The sequence below is a fragment of the Pongo pygmaeus genome, chromosome 12, assembly GCF_028885625.2.
Source record: "Pongo pygmaeus isolate AG05252 chromosome 12, NHGRI_mPonPyg2-v2.0_pri, whole genome shotgun sequence".
Taxonomy (NCBI): domain Eukaryota; kingdom Metazoa; phylum Chordata; class Mammalia; order Primates; family Hominidae; genus Pongo; species Pongo pygmaeus.
The window spans coordinates 105,687,360-105,706,294 of NC_072385.2; the positions used below are offsets into that span (position 1 = coordinate 105,687,360).

General features: G+C 41.3%; 1 protein-coding gene across 6 annotated transcripts in view; it reads right to left on the reverse strand.

The window, feature by feature from the left end:
• The window catches only part of BABAM2 (BRISC and BRCA1 A complex member 2), a 544,147-nt gene that overhangs the window by 79,522 nt on the left and 445,690 nt on the right, over positions 1–18,935 (reverse strand). For 5 of the 6 annotated variants that reach the window (XM_063649424.1, XM_063649425.1, XM_054474868.2 and 2 more), the window contains one exon: positions 17,018–17,100. The exons of the other annotated variant lie outside the window; for it this stretch is intronic. In XM_063649424.1, coding sequence (XP_063505494.1) covers positions 17,018–17,100 — 83 coding nt within the window. The remainder of the gene's footprint in view (positions 1–17,017; positions 17,101–18,935) is intronic. 6 annotated transcript variants of the gene reach the window in all.

Here is an 18,935-nt window from a genome sequence, read left to right on the forward strand (position 1 = left end):
TGTATCCCAATGTATAAAAAACTCAACTCAAAAGTAAAAACATAACAGCCCAATTAAAAACAAGAAAAACTGCCTGGGCAGCATAGCAAGACCTCATCTCTACAAAACATAATAAATAGCCAGCTGGGTGCAGTGGCTCACCTGTAATCCCAGCACTTTGGGAGGCCGAGGTGGGTGGGTTACGAGGTCAGGAGATCGAGACCATCCTGGCCAACATGGTGAAACTCTGTCTCTACCAAAAATACAAAAATTAGCTGGGTGTGGTGGCAGGCACCTGTAGTCCCAGCTACTTGGGAGGCTGAGGCAGGCGAATCGCTTGAACCCGGGAGGTGGAGATTGCAGTGAGCCCAAATCGTACCACTACACTCCAGCCTGGCAGCAGGGCAAGACTCAGTCTGGGGAAAAAAAAAAAAAAAAAAAAAAGGCCAGGAGCAGTGGCTGAAGCCTGTAATCCTAGCACTTTGGGAGGCCAAGGTGGGTGGATCACGAAGACAAGAGATCGAGACCATCCTGGCCAACATGGTGAAACCCTGTCTCTACTAAAAATACAAAAATTAGCTGGGGGTGGTGGCGTGTGCCTGTAGTCCCAGCTACTTGGGAGGCTGAGGCAGGAGAACTGCTTGAACCTGGGAGGTGGAGGTTGCAGTGAGCCGAGATCGCACCACTGCACTCCAGCCTGGGCGACAGAGTGAGACTCCATCTCAAAAAAAGAAAAAAAAAAAAAAGGAAAGAAAAAAAATAGCCAGGCATAGTGGTGCATGCCTGCAGTTCCAGCTGCTCAGGAGGCTGAAATGGGAGGAACACTTGAGCCTGGGAGGTAGAGGTTGCAATGAGCCTGAAGGCACCACTGCACTCCAGCCTGGGCGACAGAGACTGTCTCAAAAAGAAAAAAAAATTAGCCAGGCATGGCGGTGCATGTTTGCAGTCCCCGCTGCTCAGGAGGCTGAAGTGGGAGGAACACTTGAGCCTGGGAGGTAGAGGCTGCAAGAGCCTCTACATCAGGCTGCAGAGCCTGGTGGCGCCACTGCACTCCAGCCTGGGTGACAGAGCAAGATCCTGTCTCAAAAAAAAAAAAAAGAAAAGAAAAAAGAAAAACACTTAAGCAGATGCTTCCCAAATTAACTTACCTGAATGGCAGATAAGCATAGGAAAAGATGCTCAACATCACTAGTCATTAGGGAATTGCAAATTGAAGCCACAATAAGGTACTATTATATATCCTATAATGGCTAAACTTAAAAAGAATGACAATATCTAGAGTTGGAAAGAATGTGGAAAAATTAAACTCTCACACACTGTCAGTGAAAATGTAAAAAGTGACAGTCATTTGGAAAATAGTATGGCAGCACATTACTGAGTTAAAATACATTTACCATAGGACCCAGCATTTCCACTTCTACATTTTTACCCAAGAGAATTAAAAACATATGTCCATACAAAGACTTGCGCTTGAATTACGTTCAAGAAGAACTATTCTTTCTTTCCTTTTCTTTTTATTTATTTATTATTTATTTTTGAGACGCAGTCTCGCTCTGCTGCCCAGGCTGGAGTGCAGTGGTGTGATCTCAGCTCACTGCAACCTCCACCTCCCGGGTTCAAGCGCTTCTCCTGCCTCAGCCTCCCAAGTAGCTGGGATTACAAGTGCCTGCTGCCATGCCAGACTAATTTTTGTATTTTTAGTAGAGATGGGGTTTCACCATGTTGGCTAGGCTGGTCTCGAATTCCTGACCTCAAGTGATCTGCCCGCCTCAGCCTCCCAAAGTGCTGGGATTACAGGCGTGAGCCACCACGCCCGGCTTCTTTTCTTTCTTTTTTTTTTTTTTTTTTTTCACTCTGTAACCCAGGCTGGAGTGCAGAGGTATGAACATGGCTTACTGCAGCCCTGACCTCCTGAGCTCAACCAATCCTCCCACTTCAGCCTTCTCAATAGCTGAGACTACAGGTGCATGTCACCACACTGGGCTAATTTTTAAATTTTTTTGCAGAGAAAGGGTCTTGCAATGTTGCTCAGGCTTGTCTTGAACTCCTGGCCTCAAGTAATCCTCCCACCTCAGCTTCCCAAAGCACTGGGATTACAGGCCTGAGCCACCGAGTCTGGCCTAGCATTATTCTTAATAACTAAAACTTGGAAACAAATAAATGTTCAGCATCTGGTAAATGCATAAACAATGGAATGAAAAAAATGAAATACTACTCAGCAATAAATAAGAACAAAACATTGACACACACAACACCATGGATGGATCTCAAAAATGTTATGCTAAGTAAAAGAAATTGAATACAAGACAGAATCAACTAGAGAAACAGAAAGTGGTCAGTGGCTACCTGGGGCTGGAAGTCAGGGGAGGAGACCAACTGCAGAGGCTTAAAAGGACACTTTTTAATGTAATAGAAAATGTTATTTGTCTTGATTGTGGGGCTAGATCTATGCCTGTATGTGGCTGCCAAAATTAAATGTTCACTTAAAATGGTGAATTTTACCATATGTAAATTATACCTCAAAAAAGATGGGAAAATGTACTCTATGAACTCATGAAAGTTGAATCTGTGCAGTTGGTGAGTATACAACATGCAAATGGAAAAGTCATTAAACCTCAAATCAGGGCATTATTTTCTGTTATTTTCCTTATGCTAAACATCAGGCCAGTACTGAGATGCCAACAGTACGATACTGGACATGTATTGCTGTAAAGTACTTACCTGTCCAGACCAGGTATGGTGTCTCATGCCTGTAATCCCAGCACTTTGGGAGGCCGAGATGGGTGGATCACCTGAGGTCAGGATTTTGAGACCAGCCCGACCAACATGGTGAAACCCCGTCTCTACTAAAAATACAAAAATTAGCCGGGTGTGTTGGTGCGCACCTGTAATCCCAGCTATTTGGGAGGCTGAGGCAAAAGAATTGCTTGAGCCCAGGAGACGGAGGCTGCAGTGAGCCGAGATCGTACCATTGCACTCCAGCCTGGGCGACACAGTGAGACTCCATCTCAAAAAAAAAAAGAAGTGAGCCATCCAAACATATGAAAAATACTTCATTGAATTTTAAGAAACTTCGTTTCTAGTCCTACTCTTCCACTAATATCATGCATGACCTTGGGCCAGGTACTCAGCCAATACCTCAGTAAATGATAAAGAGTTTTCAGAGATTCTCAGTCTGAGGTCCATGTATCTCTCCTCATTGCCCCTGAAAGCGTCCTTGGATTCAGGGCATCTGGGAATTTGGATGGGAAAATGTGTATCTTTATGCATTTTCTTTACATAAATGTATATCTTTGTTTTTACAACCTTTAACTGAAATTTAGCATTTCCTTCAATTATGAATATAGGCAACAATCTGCAGTGGCTTTAGCAGTAATAACTTTGGTACTAATAGAAATCACAGGTATTTTTATTTCAAATTTTAAGTGTTGCCTATATCTCAAAATATTATTTACATTTATCACTATTTCAAAATTATGGTGGTTATTAGATGTGCCACTGGATATTATTATTTAATGTGTTAACAAAGAAGCTATGTATCTGCTAAAGAAATGATATATCTGATTATAGATACATCTCTATATCATAACTTTTTAAAGATTTGATAACAGGTTCCACATAATCAGTTTCCTTTTTAGCACAGTATATTTTATTTTACGCAAAATACACTGTTCTACAGAATGGATCCATGGAATTCACCAAAGGAATCTTTGGCACACAAAAAAAAAAACTGTTAAAAACTTCTGAGCTAGGCCAGGCATTGTGGCACACACCTGTAATCTCAGCACTTTGGGAGGCTGAGGTGGGCGGATCACTTTGGCTCAGAAATTTAAGACCAGCCTGGGGAACATGGTGAAACTCTGTCTCTACAAAAAATACAAAAATTAGCTGAGTGTGGTGGTGTACACCTGTAATCCCAGCTACTCTGGAGGCTGAGGTGGGAGGATTACTTGAGCCTGGGAGGCTGAGGCTGCAGTGAGCCAAGATCACGCCACTACACTCCAGCCTGGGTGAGCGAGTGACACCATGTCTCAAAAATATAAAAACAAACAAAGAAAAACTTCTAAGTTAGATGGCCTCTAACCGTTCATTCTAGTGCTAAGAATTCTATTAAAAACTGGCATAAAGACTGGATGGCAGCTGGGCGCCGTGGCTTATGCCTGTAATCCCAGCATTTTGGGAGGCTAAGGTGGGCGGATCACTTGAGGTCAGGAGTTCAAGACCAGCTTGGCCAACATGGTGAAACCCCATCTCTGCTAAAAATACAAAAATTAGCCGGGCATGACGGTGCACGTCTGTAATCCCAGCTACTTGAGAGGCTGAGTCAGGAGAATCGCTTGAACCCAGAAGGCGGAAGTTGCAGTGAGCCGAGATTACACCACTGCACTCCAGCCTGGGCAACAAAGCGAGACTCCAATCTAAAAAAAAAGACGGAATGGCTCAGATTCTAAATGAAATAACTAAAAACACTTTTTCTCCTATTTTCTAAAGAAAGGCTTTCAAGATTCACAGATTCTTACTTGTTCGGATCCTGATTTGAACAAAGCAAGTGCTAAAAAAACCCACATTTGAGACAAATGGGGAAATCTGAACACAAACTGGGTATTAGGTGATATTAATTAATTAGATATCATAATATTATCGTCATATTTTTTATATATATATAATATTATAATAATATCGTCAATATATCATTTTAAAAAAATCCTTATCTGGGCGGGGTGCAGTGGCTCATTAGAGGCCAGAAATTTGAGACCAGCCTAGGCAACATATGTCTCTATGGAAAAATTTTTAAAAAATTAGCTGGCATGGTGGTGTGTGTCTACAGTCCCAGCTACTCTGGAGGCTGAGGTGGGAGGTTCCCTTGAGTCCAGGAGTTTCAGGCTGCAATGAGCTAGATGATCACTCTACTGCATGTTGGCCTGGTCTACAGAGCAAGACCCTGTCTCCAAAAAAAAAAAAAAAAAAAAAAAAAATTGAAAAAAAATCCTTATGTGTTAGAGATACATAGTGAGGTATTTATAGGTAAAACGACATTTCCCTTGCATCAAAATATTCAGGAAATTAAAAAGGAGGCAGGATAGAAGAAACAAGGTATTCAAACTGCGATATGGGTGATAGCAGTTCACTATATTTTTCTTTCTACTTTCACGTTTGTTTGAAATTTCTACAATAAAATCTTTTTTTTTTTTTTTTTTTTTTTAATGAATAGGTTCTCAGGACAGATCCAACCCACAGAAATGCCTGGATTTATTCAGTTAAAAAAAACAACAATGGGCTGGGCGTGGGCATGGTGGCTCATGCCTGTAATCCCAGCACTTTGGGAGATCGAGGCTGGAGGATCACCTGAGGTCAGGAGTTTGAGACCAGCCTGGCCAACATGGTGAAACACTGTCTCTACTAAAAACACAAAAATTATTTGGGCATGGTGGCACATGCCTGTAGTCCCAGCTACTTGGGAGGCTGAGGCAAGAGAATTGCTTGAACCTGGGAGGCAGGGCTGGAGTGAGCCGAGATCAACAATGAAGAGGATAGGAAGGAGTGTGCAGTTTGCCACAGTTCCTACTCCTCCAACTGTCTTAGAACCTGGGCTACTCCCACATCTAAATCACCTCTTAGGAGGCATTTGACTTTGTAGGTTAATATGAACTTTGTATGACAAACCATTATAACTTACCACATTCACTATGTCTAAACAGGTTAAATCACGTTTTTGGTAATCAGTAGCTCTTTCATTCCTTAATAAGCTGCTTAGTTTTGTTCTTTCAATGGCCAAAAGTGAATCCCAACCTTGAGCCAGTAGATGTGCCACAGGACAGGGGATTATAAGTGAACAACCTGTCACCTCCACTGAGGAACAACTCCAGCTTCATGCCCCGTTGCCTTCAGAACAGTAATGTCTTTGCTGAGACATCCACTCCGTTCCTGAGATGAGATAGTCTCTACATCTCTCCGACCTGTGCATGGCTGCAGACTCTGACCCTCTGCTCTTGTCCTTGGGGCTTACAGGGTCTCTGTGAAGCTCTAAAGGCTTTTGAAATTTATCACACATACCTGGGGATACTGTCAAACAATTATCTGAAACAGTATAGTAATGCAGTTTAGCACATGGGATCTAGAGTCTGTTCCTGGATTTAAACACTAGCTCTGTCATTTAATCTTGCTGTGCCAGTTTTATTTGTAAAATGGGTTATTCCGGTAATTAACCTCAGAAAGATGTTCTGCAGATTAAATAACATAACATATGCAAAGTACTGAGAACAGTGTCTAGATCATGGTATACACTCCATACTTTTTTTTTTTTTTTTTTTTTGAGACAAAGTCTTGCTCTGTCACACAGGCCTGAGTGCAGTGGTGCCATCTTGGCTCACTGCAACCTCCACTTCCTGGGTTCAAGCGATTCTCATGCCTCAACCTCCCGAGTAGCTGGGATTACAGGCGCACGCCACCACACCTGGCTAATTTTTTTTTTTTTTTTTTTAGTAGAGGCAGGGTTTCACCATGTTGGCCAAGTCTTGAACTCCTGATCTCAGGTGATCCATCTGCCTTGGCCACCTAAAGTGCTAGGATTACAGACATGAGCCACCACACTCAGCCTTCACTCCATACCTATGAACTGTTATTACTATTATTTTCAACAACAGCAGAAGCTCTGCACCAAAACAAAATAATGCCCATGCTTCACCAATGTCAACAGTACTTTAATATTAATTCTAAGAAAAGGTTATACTGAACTATATCAATAACATAAGAGTTACCCTGTAAACAGCTTCCTTTCTTTCACTGGGTAAGATGACTTCTTGAGTTATAGTTGTTAATTTGATAGCATGTCAAAAATCACTGAGAAGTCAAAATTGCTAATTTTTCAAGACCTTTCTTTGATCAGAAACACTTGCTTTAGCAATTACTTAATCCAATAATTACAACTGAAAAGATTCATACAACGTATATAAGAGGGTACAGGGGAAAAATTCATTGCATGATTGTGCAAGTGATTTACAACCTTCTTCCTTAAAAGAAATCCTTTAAGGTCACTAAAAAGGGGTCATGTAATTCTAAGGTATTATAATGAAGACAATATTCCCAGTGAAGATTAATCCAGTAAGTTCTCAAACTAGTGTCAGAAATTATAAAACAGGCTTTCTGGAAGTAAACTCTAAAGATGAAACAGAAGTTTCAACTTGAGTCAAAATAGTGACAGTGGTTGCTGAAGGACTGGAGCTCTCTGAACTGTAAACCGGGCGAAGGGTGTGCTTGTGTGTATAATCAAAAGATGAAAACCACTTTGCCTAGTAGAGCTAACCACTTTCAAGGAAGTCTCAGTATAAAAATTAACCAAAATGTAAAAGTATCTAAAGGACTCAATAGTTCTCATAATTAAAGCAAAAAGGCATTTAGTAAATTATCTTTTATCTTTTTCTATATTCTTTTATCATTTGGAACAATATTAGAGAACTGATTGGTTTGATATTTTGTTGATAATTAATTTTCATTCCTGTTGCTTTGATAGTTTTTTTGCTTTTTTTTTTGAGATGGAATTTCGCTCCTCTTGCCTAGGGTGGAGTGCAATGGCACATTCTCGGCTCACTGCAACCTCCACCTCCCAGGTTCAAGCGATTCTCCTATCTCAGCCTCTCCCAAGAAGCTGAGATTACAGTTGCCACCACGCTTGGCTAATTTTTGTATTTTTAGTAGAGACAGGGTTTCACCATGTTTCGGCTGATCTCGAACTCCTGACCTCAGGTGATCTACTCGCCTTGGCCTCCCCAAGTGCTGGGATTACAGGCGTGAGCTATTGCACCTGGCCTGATAGTTATTAATACTAGAAATGATAAAATTAAACTAAGAATCTTTATGTCTGATACGAGGTAAACATGGTAATTCTAAAATAATATTACACTTTCTATAGATTTGGCTTGAAACAAATTCTAACACAGCATTGTGGTTCTTAATTTTAATTATTTTACTGATTCTGATTTGCTTTTCAAATATATTCCTTTATATAAAGATGTGATCTATATCCAAAAAAGTAAGCAGGTTTTGAGCAATATCACAGTTTTGGTTTTACAGATTTATGTAGTAGCCATCTTGTTTGTTGAGTGCTAAATATTCTACAACGGAACACTGTTTCTATAGCGGGGAGATGAAAGTCTACCTTGCTTAGCTCAGGAACTGAGTGGCTGCTACTACGACAGCTTTGTGTTTTAGTGGTGAGGTGACAGTGCGACATCAATGCAAATAATTTCCTTGGTTATACTAGGAACTGGAGAGCCTGACAAAATCAGAGCTTGGCAGAAGCATTTGTAGCAATAAACAGAAGCTTCTGATTTTTACTTAAAATTTCAAAAGCTGTCCTGATTTCTAATTTATTGGCCTTGATTACAGGCCTATAAGGAAAGAATTATTTAAATGACTACCCGAATTAGTCTGAAGTTGTTGATTTCCTCTGGCTTAAAAAAAAAAAAAAAGTCTTACCAGAAACTGTGTTCTCTGAAAAACAAAATAACTGCTTTCCTTTTACTTAATGTCAACTTAAAACCAATGAATGAACAAATGAACAAACAGATAGTTAAAGACAAATACAGAAAGAATAATACTAAGACATCTGTGTGAACATTAGTCATTTAAAATAAAGAAAAAAATCAGAGTAAGAACCTTATCATTCATTAGACTGAATAAACACTGCCACCCTGGCCCCAATCCTACAGCTCTGAAATGGAGGAACACAGCAATCAAAGTCTTGCAAAGATACACTGGAAATAATGCGCATGGCAAAATCCAAAGATAACTTTTTTTCTCTTTTAAAAACATAAGACTGTGGCTGGGCGTGGTGGCTCACGCCTGTAATCCTAGCACTTTGGGAAGCCACGGCGGGTAGATCACGAGGTCAGGAGATCGAGACCATCCTGGCTAACACGGCAAAACCCTGTCTCTACTAAAAACACAAAAAACTAGCCGGGAGTGGTGGCACATGCCTGTAATCCTAGCTACTCGGGAGGCTGAGGCAGGAGAATCGCTTGAACCCGGGAGGCAGAGGTTGCCGTGAGCTGAGATCACACCACTGCACTCCAGCCTGGGCGACAGAGTGAGACCCCGTCTCAAAAACAAAACAAAACAAACAAACAAACAAAGAAAAAAATATATATGATTGTTTATAGTAATGACAGAAAAAGCTATATTGTTGTGTTTATATTATAACATATATAGATGTAATATATATGACAATTAATAGAACAAATAAGCGGGAGGACAAGGAGCAATGTTGTTATATTTTACCAGAATGAAGGCATTATTAATCTTAAGGTAATTACGTTAAAGATGCGTATTGTAATCTCTAGAATAAACCACTAAGAAAGTAACTCAACATTAGATAGCTAAAAAAAAAAAAAAAAGTTCAACAAATGCCCTTCCCCTTACTCACTGTGCTCCAGCCACGCCTGCTTCAGCAGAGCTCTTTGCTGCCTCAGGGCTCAGGGCTCAGGGTTTTGCACAGGGACTCCTTTCCCTGGAATCGCCTTCCTTTGGCTGTCTGAATCACCGCTAAGGTCTCAGCTGAAATGTCACCTTCTATAGGAGGTCTTCCCTACCATCCTCACAGCATCTCCTTCTTATTCTCTATTCATAGCCTTTTACTTTGTTCCATCACGCTATTTGTCACCTTTTGAATTTATATATTTGTTAAGTTTATGTCTTTATTGTCTGTTTTTCTCATTAGACTTCATTAAGAAAGAAAAGAAGCTGGGTGTGGTGGCTCATGCCTGTAATCCCAACACTTTGGGAGGCTGAGGCAGGTGGATCCCTTGAGCCCAAGGTGTTTTGAGACCAGCCTGGGAAACAGCAAAACCTCGTCCCTACATAAAATTAGCTAGGCGTGGTGGTGCATATGTGTAGTTCCAGGTACTTGGGAGGCTAAGGTGGGAGGATCACCTGAGCCCAGGAAGTTGAGGCTACAGTGAGCCATGACTGTACCACTGCACCCCAGTCTGGAGAGAGAGAAAGAAGACCTCCCCCAGACCAAGACATATAACATATGAGGCTCTCTCATATAACTGTGTTTTGCGTAAAGTAGACAAGTCATAAAATATTTGTTTTAAAAATGCATACCATTGTACTTCACCTTGACCTAATCTTTTTTCTCATCAACTAGACAAGAAGTTGGCAAACTTCTGTGAAGGGTCAAATATTTTAGGCCTTGCAAACCATATACTGTCTCTGCTGCATATTCTTCTGCTTCTTTGTGTTTTCTAACAATCCTTTTAAAATATAAAAGCTGTTTTGGTTACTGTAGCCTTATAGTATAGTTTGAAGTCAGGTAGTGTGATGCCTCCAGCTTTGTTCTTTTGGCTTAGGATTGACTTGGCGATGTGGGCTCTTTTTTGGTTCCATATGAACTTTAAAGTAGTTTTTTCCAATTCTGTGAAGAAAGTCATTGGTAGCTTGATGGGGATGGCATTGAATCTGTAAATTACCTTGGGAAGGATGGCCATTTTCATGATATTGATTCTTCCTACCCATGAGCATGGAATGTTCTTCCATTTGTTTGTATCCTCTTTTATTTCCTTGAGCAGTGGTTTGTAGTTCTCCTTGAAGAGGTCCTTCACATCCCTTGTAAGTTGGATTCCTAGGTATTTTATTCTCTTTGAAGCAATTGTGAATGGGAGTTCACTCATGATTTGGCTCTCTGTTTGTCTGTTATTGATGTATAAGAATGCTTGTGATTTTTGCACATTGATTTTGTATCCTGAGACTTTGCTGAAGTTGCTTATCAGCTTAAGGAGATTTTGGGCTGAGACAATGGGGTTTTCTAGATATACTATCATGTCATCTGCAAACAGGGACAATTTGACTTCCTCTTTTCCTAATTGAATACCCTTGATTTCCTTCTCCTGCCTAATTGCCCTGGCCAGAACTTCCAACACTATGTTGAATAGAAGTGGTGAGAGAGGGCATCCCTGTCTTGTGCCAGTTTTCAAAGTGAATGCTTCCAGTTTTTGCCCATTCAGTATGATATTGGCTGTGGGTTTGTCATAAATAGCTCTTATTATTTTGAGATACGTCCCATCAATTCCTAATTTATTGAGAGTTTTTAGCATGAAGGGTTGTTGAATTTTGTCAACAAAAACAGAGATATAGATCAATGGAACAGAACAGAGCCGTCAGAAATAATGCCACATATCTACAAGTATCTGATCTTTGACAAACCTGACAAAAACAAGAAATGGGGAAAGGATTCCCTATTTAATAAATGGTGCTGGGAAAACTGGCTAGCCATATGTAGAAAGCTGAAACTGGATCCCTTCCTTACACCTTATACAAAAATCAATTCAAGATGGATTAAAGACTTAAATGTTAGACCTAAAACCATAAAAACTCTAGAAGAAAACCTAGGCATTACCATTCGGGACATAGGCATGGGCAAGGACTTCATGTCTAAAACACCAAAAGCAATGGCAACAAAAGCCAAAATTGACAAATGGGATCTAATTAAACTCAAGAGCTTCTGCACAGCAAAAGAAACTACCATCAGAGTGAACAGGCAACCTACAAAATGGGAGAAAATTTTCGCAACCTACTCATCTGACAAAGGGCTAATATCCAGAATCTACAATGAACTCCAACAAATTTACAAGAAAAAAACAAACAACCCCATCAAAAAGTGGGCGAAGGACATGAACAGACACTTCTCAAAAGAAGATATTTATGCAGCCAAAAAACACATGAAAAAATGCTCACCATCACTGGCCATCAGAGAAATGCAAATCAAAACCACAATGAGATACCATCTCACACCAGTTAGAATGGTGATCATTCAAAAGTCAGGAAACAACAGGTGCTGGAGAGGATGTGGAGAAATAGGAACACTTTTACACTGTTGGTGGGACTGTAAACTAGTTCAACCCTTGTGGAAGTCAGTGTGGCGATTCCTCAGGGATCTAGAACTAGAAATTCCATTCGACCCAGCCATCCCATTACTGGGTATATACCCAAAGGACTATAAATCATGCTGCTATAAAGACACATGCACACGTATGTTTATTGCGGCATTATTCACAATAGCAAAGACTTGGAACCAACCCAAATGTCCAACAATGATAGACTGGATTAAGAAAATGTGGCACATATACACCATGGAATACTATGCAGCCATAAAAAATGATGAGTTCATGTCCTTTGTAGGGACATGGATGAAATTGGAAATCATCATTCTCAGTAAACTATCGCAAGAACTAAAAACCAAACACCGCATATTCTCACTCATAGGTGGGAATTGAACAATGAGAACACATGGACACAGGAAGGGGAACATCACACTTCGGGGACTGTTGTGGGGTGGGGGGAGGGGGGAGGGATAGCATTGGGAGATATACCTAATGCTAGATGACGAGTTGGTGGGTGCAGCGCACCAGCATGGCACATGTATACATATGTAACTTACCTGCACATTGCGCACATGTACCATAAAACCTAAAGTATAATAATAATAATAAAAGAAAAAATATATATATATATAAAAGCTACCCTTAGGGCAGGACGCGGTGGCTCACGCCTATAATCCCAGCACTTTGGGAGGCCTAGGCGGGTGGATTGCTTGAGGCCAGGAGTTCAAGATCAGTCTGGGTAACATGGTGAAACCCGGTCTCTACTAAAAATACAAAAATTAGCTGGGCATGGTGGCACATGCCTGTAGTCCCAGCTACTCGGGAGGCTGAGGCAGAAGAATCGCTTGAACTCAGATGGCGGAGGCTGCAGTGAGCCAAGATCACACTACCACATTCCAGCCTGGGTGACAGAGTGACACACTTTCAAAAAACAAACAAACAAACAAACAAAAAGCTATACTTAGCTCAAGGGCCCTATAAAAACAGGCTGACATGGGATTTGGCCCACAGGCTGTAGTTTTCCAATTTCTGTGCTATGTTACTGTAAGTATCTTAAGGTCAACTCTGAGTTATATACTTACATCCCCTAATACCTCGCATAGTACTGAGCATGCAGTAGGTTCTTAGTAAACTCAGAACTCATTTAAGTTGGAGGTAGAGGAAAACAAGAGAAAAAAGTGGTCAGATTTGGTCCAACAGGAATTTTACCAGGGAGACAAGGCCTACAGTCCAGGCTGAATGACTCAAAGGGTCATTTACCAAAGATTTATAGGTAATGGAAAAAGACAGCTTGTCATACAGTCACAAATCTCAATACTCAATTGTCTCCCCTTCCAAGCAGCAACTCTGCTCCTGTAGACAGCTGCCTCGTTGTGTGTCTACTTATAGTGCAGTTGTCTGGGACCCACGAAAAAAGCACGTAGCTTTCCCCCAGAGGATTTTTTTTGTTCTGTTACTTCGCCTTGCTATCTGGTTCTCTTGCCACGTTGCATTCTGAAAAGCTACTAGTGGACCAGGCACGGTGGCTCACGCCTGTAATCCCAGCACTTTGGGAAGCCAAGGCAAGTGGATCACCTGAGGTCAGGAGTTTGAGACCAGCCTGACCAACATGGAGAAATCCCGTTTTTACTAAAATTATAAAATTAGCCAGGCATGGTGGCGCATGCCTGTAATCCCAGCTACTCGAGAGGCTGAGGCAGGAGAATTGCTTGAACCCGGGAGGCAGAGGTTGCAGTGAGCCGAGATCCCGCCGTTCCACTCCAACCTGGGCAACAAGAGCAAAACTCCGTCTCCAAAAAAAAAAAAAGAAAAGAAAAGAAAGAAAAGCTACTAGCTTAAAGGTAACATCTACCTCCAGAGGTAAGCATAATTTGGCAAATATGGAATTGCCTATACAACAGCTATGAATAATTCTTAGATGATGGCCAGGAAAGTTTCCTAAAAATAGTTTCTGGATGGGAGCAAGTTTCTGATCCTGCTACAGTTCCAAGATTTGAGACATCCTGAAAATGAATGATGTGAGGATGGAATAAGTGGATGGAAATGCTCCATGGCCACAATCATGGCCACAGTCCCCACTCCTGGAACTGCCAGAATGCCAGGATGTTGCAGTACCTCCTGAGAGATCCCAGAATCTGTGCAATGCTTTTCCTTAAGGCAATCTGCTTTTTCAAAGTCTGGCAAAGTCTGAGGTCAGAGCTGTCTGTCTCAAGAAGAGTGCCTCTTTCCTCTAGCATCCAAAATGCACATAATTATTGCCAGGAGCTGTCCTATCAATAGCAATTATCCTGGGCCCGGGGAGAATAGGGAGGAAGGGGAGAACAGAGATGCTATTTCACGTCCTGCTAGGTCTTCAACCTCCATGAAGTAGCAGAGGCAGCCACAGGGGAATGGCTCTATTTCCAGGCACTTCCTTCCTCCTTTTCACCTCTTGAGATCTCAGAATAATTCACTGCAATGTTCTTTGTTAAGTCTCTGCCACCTCATATTCTCCTCCCCATCTTCATGGAAGGGAGAAAAAGGAACAAGTGGTCCCTTGGGCATTGTAACCAAGCCAGCAGATGCTTCCAAAGGAAGGTAAGTGTCAGATGCTTAACTGCATGACTAAGTAAAACACATTATCTAACCAAGCTTCACTCTGAGGTAGCAAGTCCTATATTTTAGATAAGAAAAAAGGAAATGGGTGAAAATAATTTATTTATTAAGAGAGGCTGTGAGTTAGTGAGGGAGCAGGAAACAGCATCAAAGTCCTTTGATTCACAGGCAGGGTCTTATCTGCCAGAAGAGCCAAGAGTGTGGCAGTGATGCTAAGAGACAGGGACCAAACAGCCAGGAGAGTACAGGAATAAGAGCTCGGGGAAACACTAGAAAAAGTCAATTAAACAACTCCCAAGGTCCTGGGTAGCTGTTCTAATGAGTGCCTGGGGGTTCTATGTTTCTGAAGAAGGTAATTCAAAATGAAATGAAAAGATGACTTTGGGACTCAATTCTGCATGTCTGATTTGGAAAAGCTAAGATAGAAAGGCGGAGAAGGAGCTGTAAGAAATACTGAACACATGGTACCAAGGAGAAAATATTCTGTGGGGAATAAACCTTCAAAAGCAACAGCAATAGCTACATTACTGAATGTACTGACAAACGAGTTGGCAGGAGCTGAGAGGTGAATGTTCTTTTATCTCTGACCATCATTGCAAGTGACAATTTCTTCTTGCTAGCAACCACCAGAACAGTCATCTTTGAGTTGCATGTGGAAAACACAGGTTATAATTGAGCAATGCCATGAAATATATTTTCCCCCTTATTCTGATATGATCTGACATCAACAGAAAGTAGAACCACGGCTAGGAGACTAAAGATTCAGGAAAAAGACGGGCTATTATGTCACTTTGAGATGCAGGAACTGGTTGAAGCATTCATCTTAGTGTTTGCAATTGTCCTGCTGTGATGGTGTTGTCCACAGCCACTCAGGAGGCATGAGACCGTCACCACCATCATTTGAGGTAAGGCCCAGGTCCCTCTTGAGCTGGGTTAGGATAATCACACCAGACAACTTTCCCAAGTCACAGGAGATATTAATAAATTAAGGAAGCAATCAAGATCTGCCGTTGGGTCATCAGGTTACAGAAAGAACCACTGGGACCAAGGTCGTAAGGTAAAGTGAATACAGCAAATAGGAAGTGAGATTTCACAAAGGAATTAAGCCTCAGAATGCCAAACCAAAGCAAGGATATATAAGGTCAGAATCAAAAGTGGTGGCTGCAGTACCAGTGTTAGGCTCAGATTAGTAGGGCCATCGAAGACAGTGAGCAAAGAGGAGATTGCCAGGAGGCCTTGACTGTGGGGCTTCCTCCTTGCCTGGCCCCACACTGTAGGTTATGGTGGTGACAAGGTGCATGACACCTTGAAAAGTGGAGATTGCTGGGCAACACCTCAAGGCAGAGAGGCCCATCTCCTTAAAACTGTGGCCTGCGCTCAATCATCTCTATATGAATTTTACCATGATAAGGTTTTACTTAGATGTTTTATTTTTTCTGCCACTATGGATGTTTTTTTTGGTTTCTTCCCTTACTATCTATTGGTGTGTAATCAGATAGAAAAATGAACTTAAGAACTATTTTAACCAAAGCAAATCATAACGAAGAAGGTAAATCTGCTGCAGAAGAAAAATCCCTTAAAGTCAGTATCTTTATACATACTGTCTGATGCCTTGGCTAAATACAGCCAAAGTTATTCCTCCTGCAGTAGTTTATTAAGGCACAGGGTAAGTTCTAAAAGCCATGGGTTTGAGTGAAGTCAATTCAAACACACTGCTTTTCTCTAACTCAAGCTGGGAAAGTTGGCTCCTTTGCCTTGGCCTGAAGACCGAACATTGTACGTACCAAATTACCACAGAATGAAGGTCTCAGTTGACATGCAACTTGAACCTGACTCCATGGGTCACTGGTTCTTACATAATCAGGAAATAAAAAGACTCTGAATTATCTATCAAGAGAAAGCAGGGTCGATGTTTACGGACTGACAGATTAGTATGTGACAACCACCATTAAGTATGCCTACTATGCAGAAGAACATGAAGAAATGATGTTGGGGATACATTAAAACATTGCCCCATCTTTAAGTTATGTATTACATTTTATTAAAGTTGTAGACTTTTCATTGAATAAGGATGATAACCAAATGATCACAGCAGGTATGTTTCCAATAATCCCAAAAGTCTTGAGGCCTGATACTGAAAAGATAATTTGAAACAGAAATCTGTTTAGGGTAAGGTTTCTCTAGCTTGGCAATACTGACATTTTGTGTTCAATAATTTTTTTGTGTGTGTGTGAGGGGCTGTCCTGTGCATTGTAGGATGTTTAGCTGCATCACTGACCTCTACCCATTAGATGCCAGTAGCAAATCCCCACCCCCTCAGTCATAACAATCAAAAATGTCTCCAGGCATTGCCAAACGTCCCCTGAGGCGCAAAATTGCTCCAGTGGTTGAGAACCACTGGCCTAGAGATATTTTCTCTTTAATATCCCACAATAAATATATATATATACGCTACAGTAAAAGGAACCGAGACAGGACAGAAAAGTTTCTAGTACTGATTATTACATGTGGTTTAGGACATTTAAAAATGTATGCTGACATGCTGACAGCAAAAGTATACTCACTGTGTACAAGAAAACAAAAATCTTTCCACATCAGCAGCAGAGTGAGTTTTGTAAAGCCTTCTGCATCATATTCCACGACACCTCTAAGTAATAAAAACATACACACACAAACAAAAAAAACCCTCATAAAAATAAGGTATAAAAGCAATAAAACCAAGTAAAGAATATATTCGTGAAGTCAGGGTTATTGACTCTGAGACGGGTTTAAGGCAAGTGAGGATTAATGCAGGAAGGGCCTGGGGTTTGGAATGACAGTATCTAGGTTTAAGTCACAGCTTTGCCATTGACTATCTACTACGACCTCAGGCAAATCACTTAACCTTTGCAGCCTCAGTTTCCTTACCTGCAAAACAAGTATAAAAATATTTGCAAAATTCATCACAGGGTTGTGAAAAACAAGATAAATCATAAAATACTATACAAATGTGAGTTATTACATTAATTATGAGTAGAAGGACATATTAAGAAATCAAGTCAGCAATGACACTATAATGCCAAATGTCAGCATACTACCTGTACAGTGACTGTTAAGTCTGACTTTCACTGGGCACTACATAGTAATATGCAATGACAGTATTACTAAATTTAGTATTATATATTACTTTTCTTCTTGAGCTGGGTTAGGACAATCACACCAGACAACTGTGTCCCCTTTCACTGTGTCCCCCGTCCTTCCCACTGGGCTTAAGGCAAAGTAGCAACATTAGATGGGTGGATGCTGGGTTCAGGAAGGGAGATGCATATTTCATGTGTCAAAAGAGAACATCCCCTGACCTCTGAAGGGGCCAGGCGCAATTCTGTAGGCTCACCTCATCCATTTCCCTCAAGAGCTGAGTGCCTGGAGGATGTTGCCATAATGTGACAATAGTAACCACACTGAGGACAGATATAATTTTCTTTCTCATCCATACAAGGAGGACTCTGATGTCCTTAGAGATGCCTTATCCCTGACCAAACCAGGCCAATCAGACCACTGATATTGATGCCTGCCCAGTTTAAGTTGGAAGGAACAGTTATACCCCTTGTAAAGGTAAAAGAACTAAGATACTAAAGGGTAAGTGATCTGCTAAAAAATGGTTGGTATATCATTCAGATCTTAAGTAGACAATTCTTTAGTTTATATTTCTATGAATTTATTTATTTATTTTTTGAGACAGAGTCTCACCCTATTGCCCAGGCTGGAGTGCAGTGGTGCAATCTTAGCTTACTGCAACCTCTGCCTCCTAGGTTCAGGCAATTCTGCTGCCTCAGCCTCCCAAATAGCTGGGATTACAGGCACCTGCCACTATGCCCGGCTAATATTTTTTTAATTTTTTAATTTTTTTGAGATGGAGTCTAGCTCTGTCGCCCAGGCTAGAGTACAGTGGCATGATCTCGGCTCACTGCAACCTCCACCTCCCGGGTTCAAGGGATTCTCCTGCCTCAGCCTCCCAAGTAGCTGGGATTACAGGCACTCGCCACCACGCCCAGCTAATTTTTGTATTTTCAGTAGAGACGGGGTTTCACTGTGTTGGCCAGGCTGGTCTCGAACTCCTGACCTCATGATCCACCCGCCTCGGCCTCCCAAAGTGCTGGGATTACAAGTGTGAGCCACCGTGCCCGGCCTAATTTTTGTATTTTTTTAGTAGAGACAGGGTTTTACCATGTTGGCCAGGCTAGTCTCGAACTCCTGAGCTCAGGTGATCCACCCACCTTGGCCTCCCAAAGTGCTGGGATTACAGGTGTGAGCCACTGTGCCTGGCCTCTCTATGAATTTATAATTAGCCCAATAATGTTATAGTGCTGACATCAATACTTTTCAGATCCTGCATCCCATAGGCAAAGACAAGTATGTAATCCTTTTTAGTATACTACTGTACTACATGCATAATAAAACGTACACAAAAAAGTACATTAAAAAAGTGAGATTTGAAAGCAA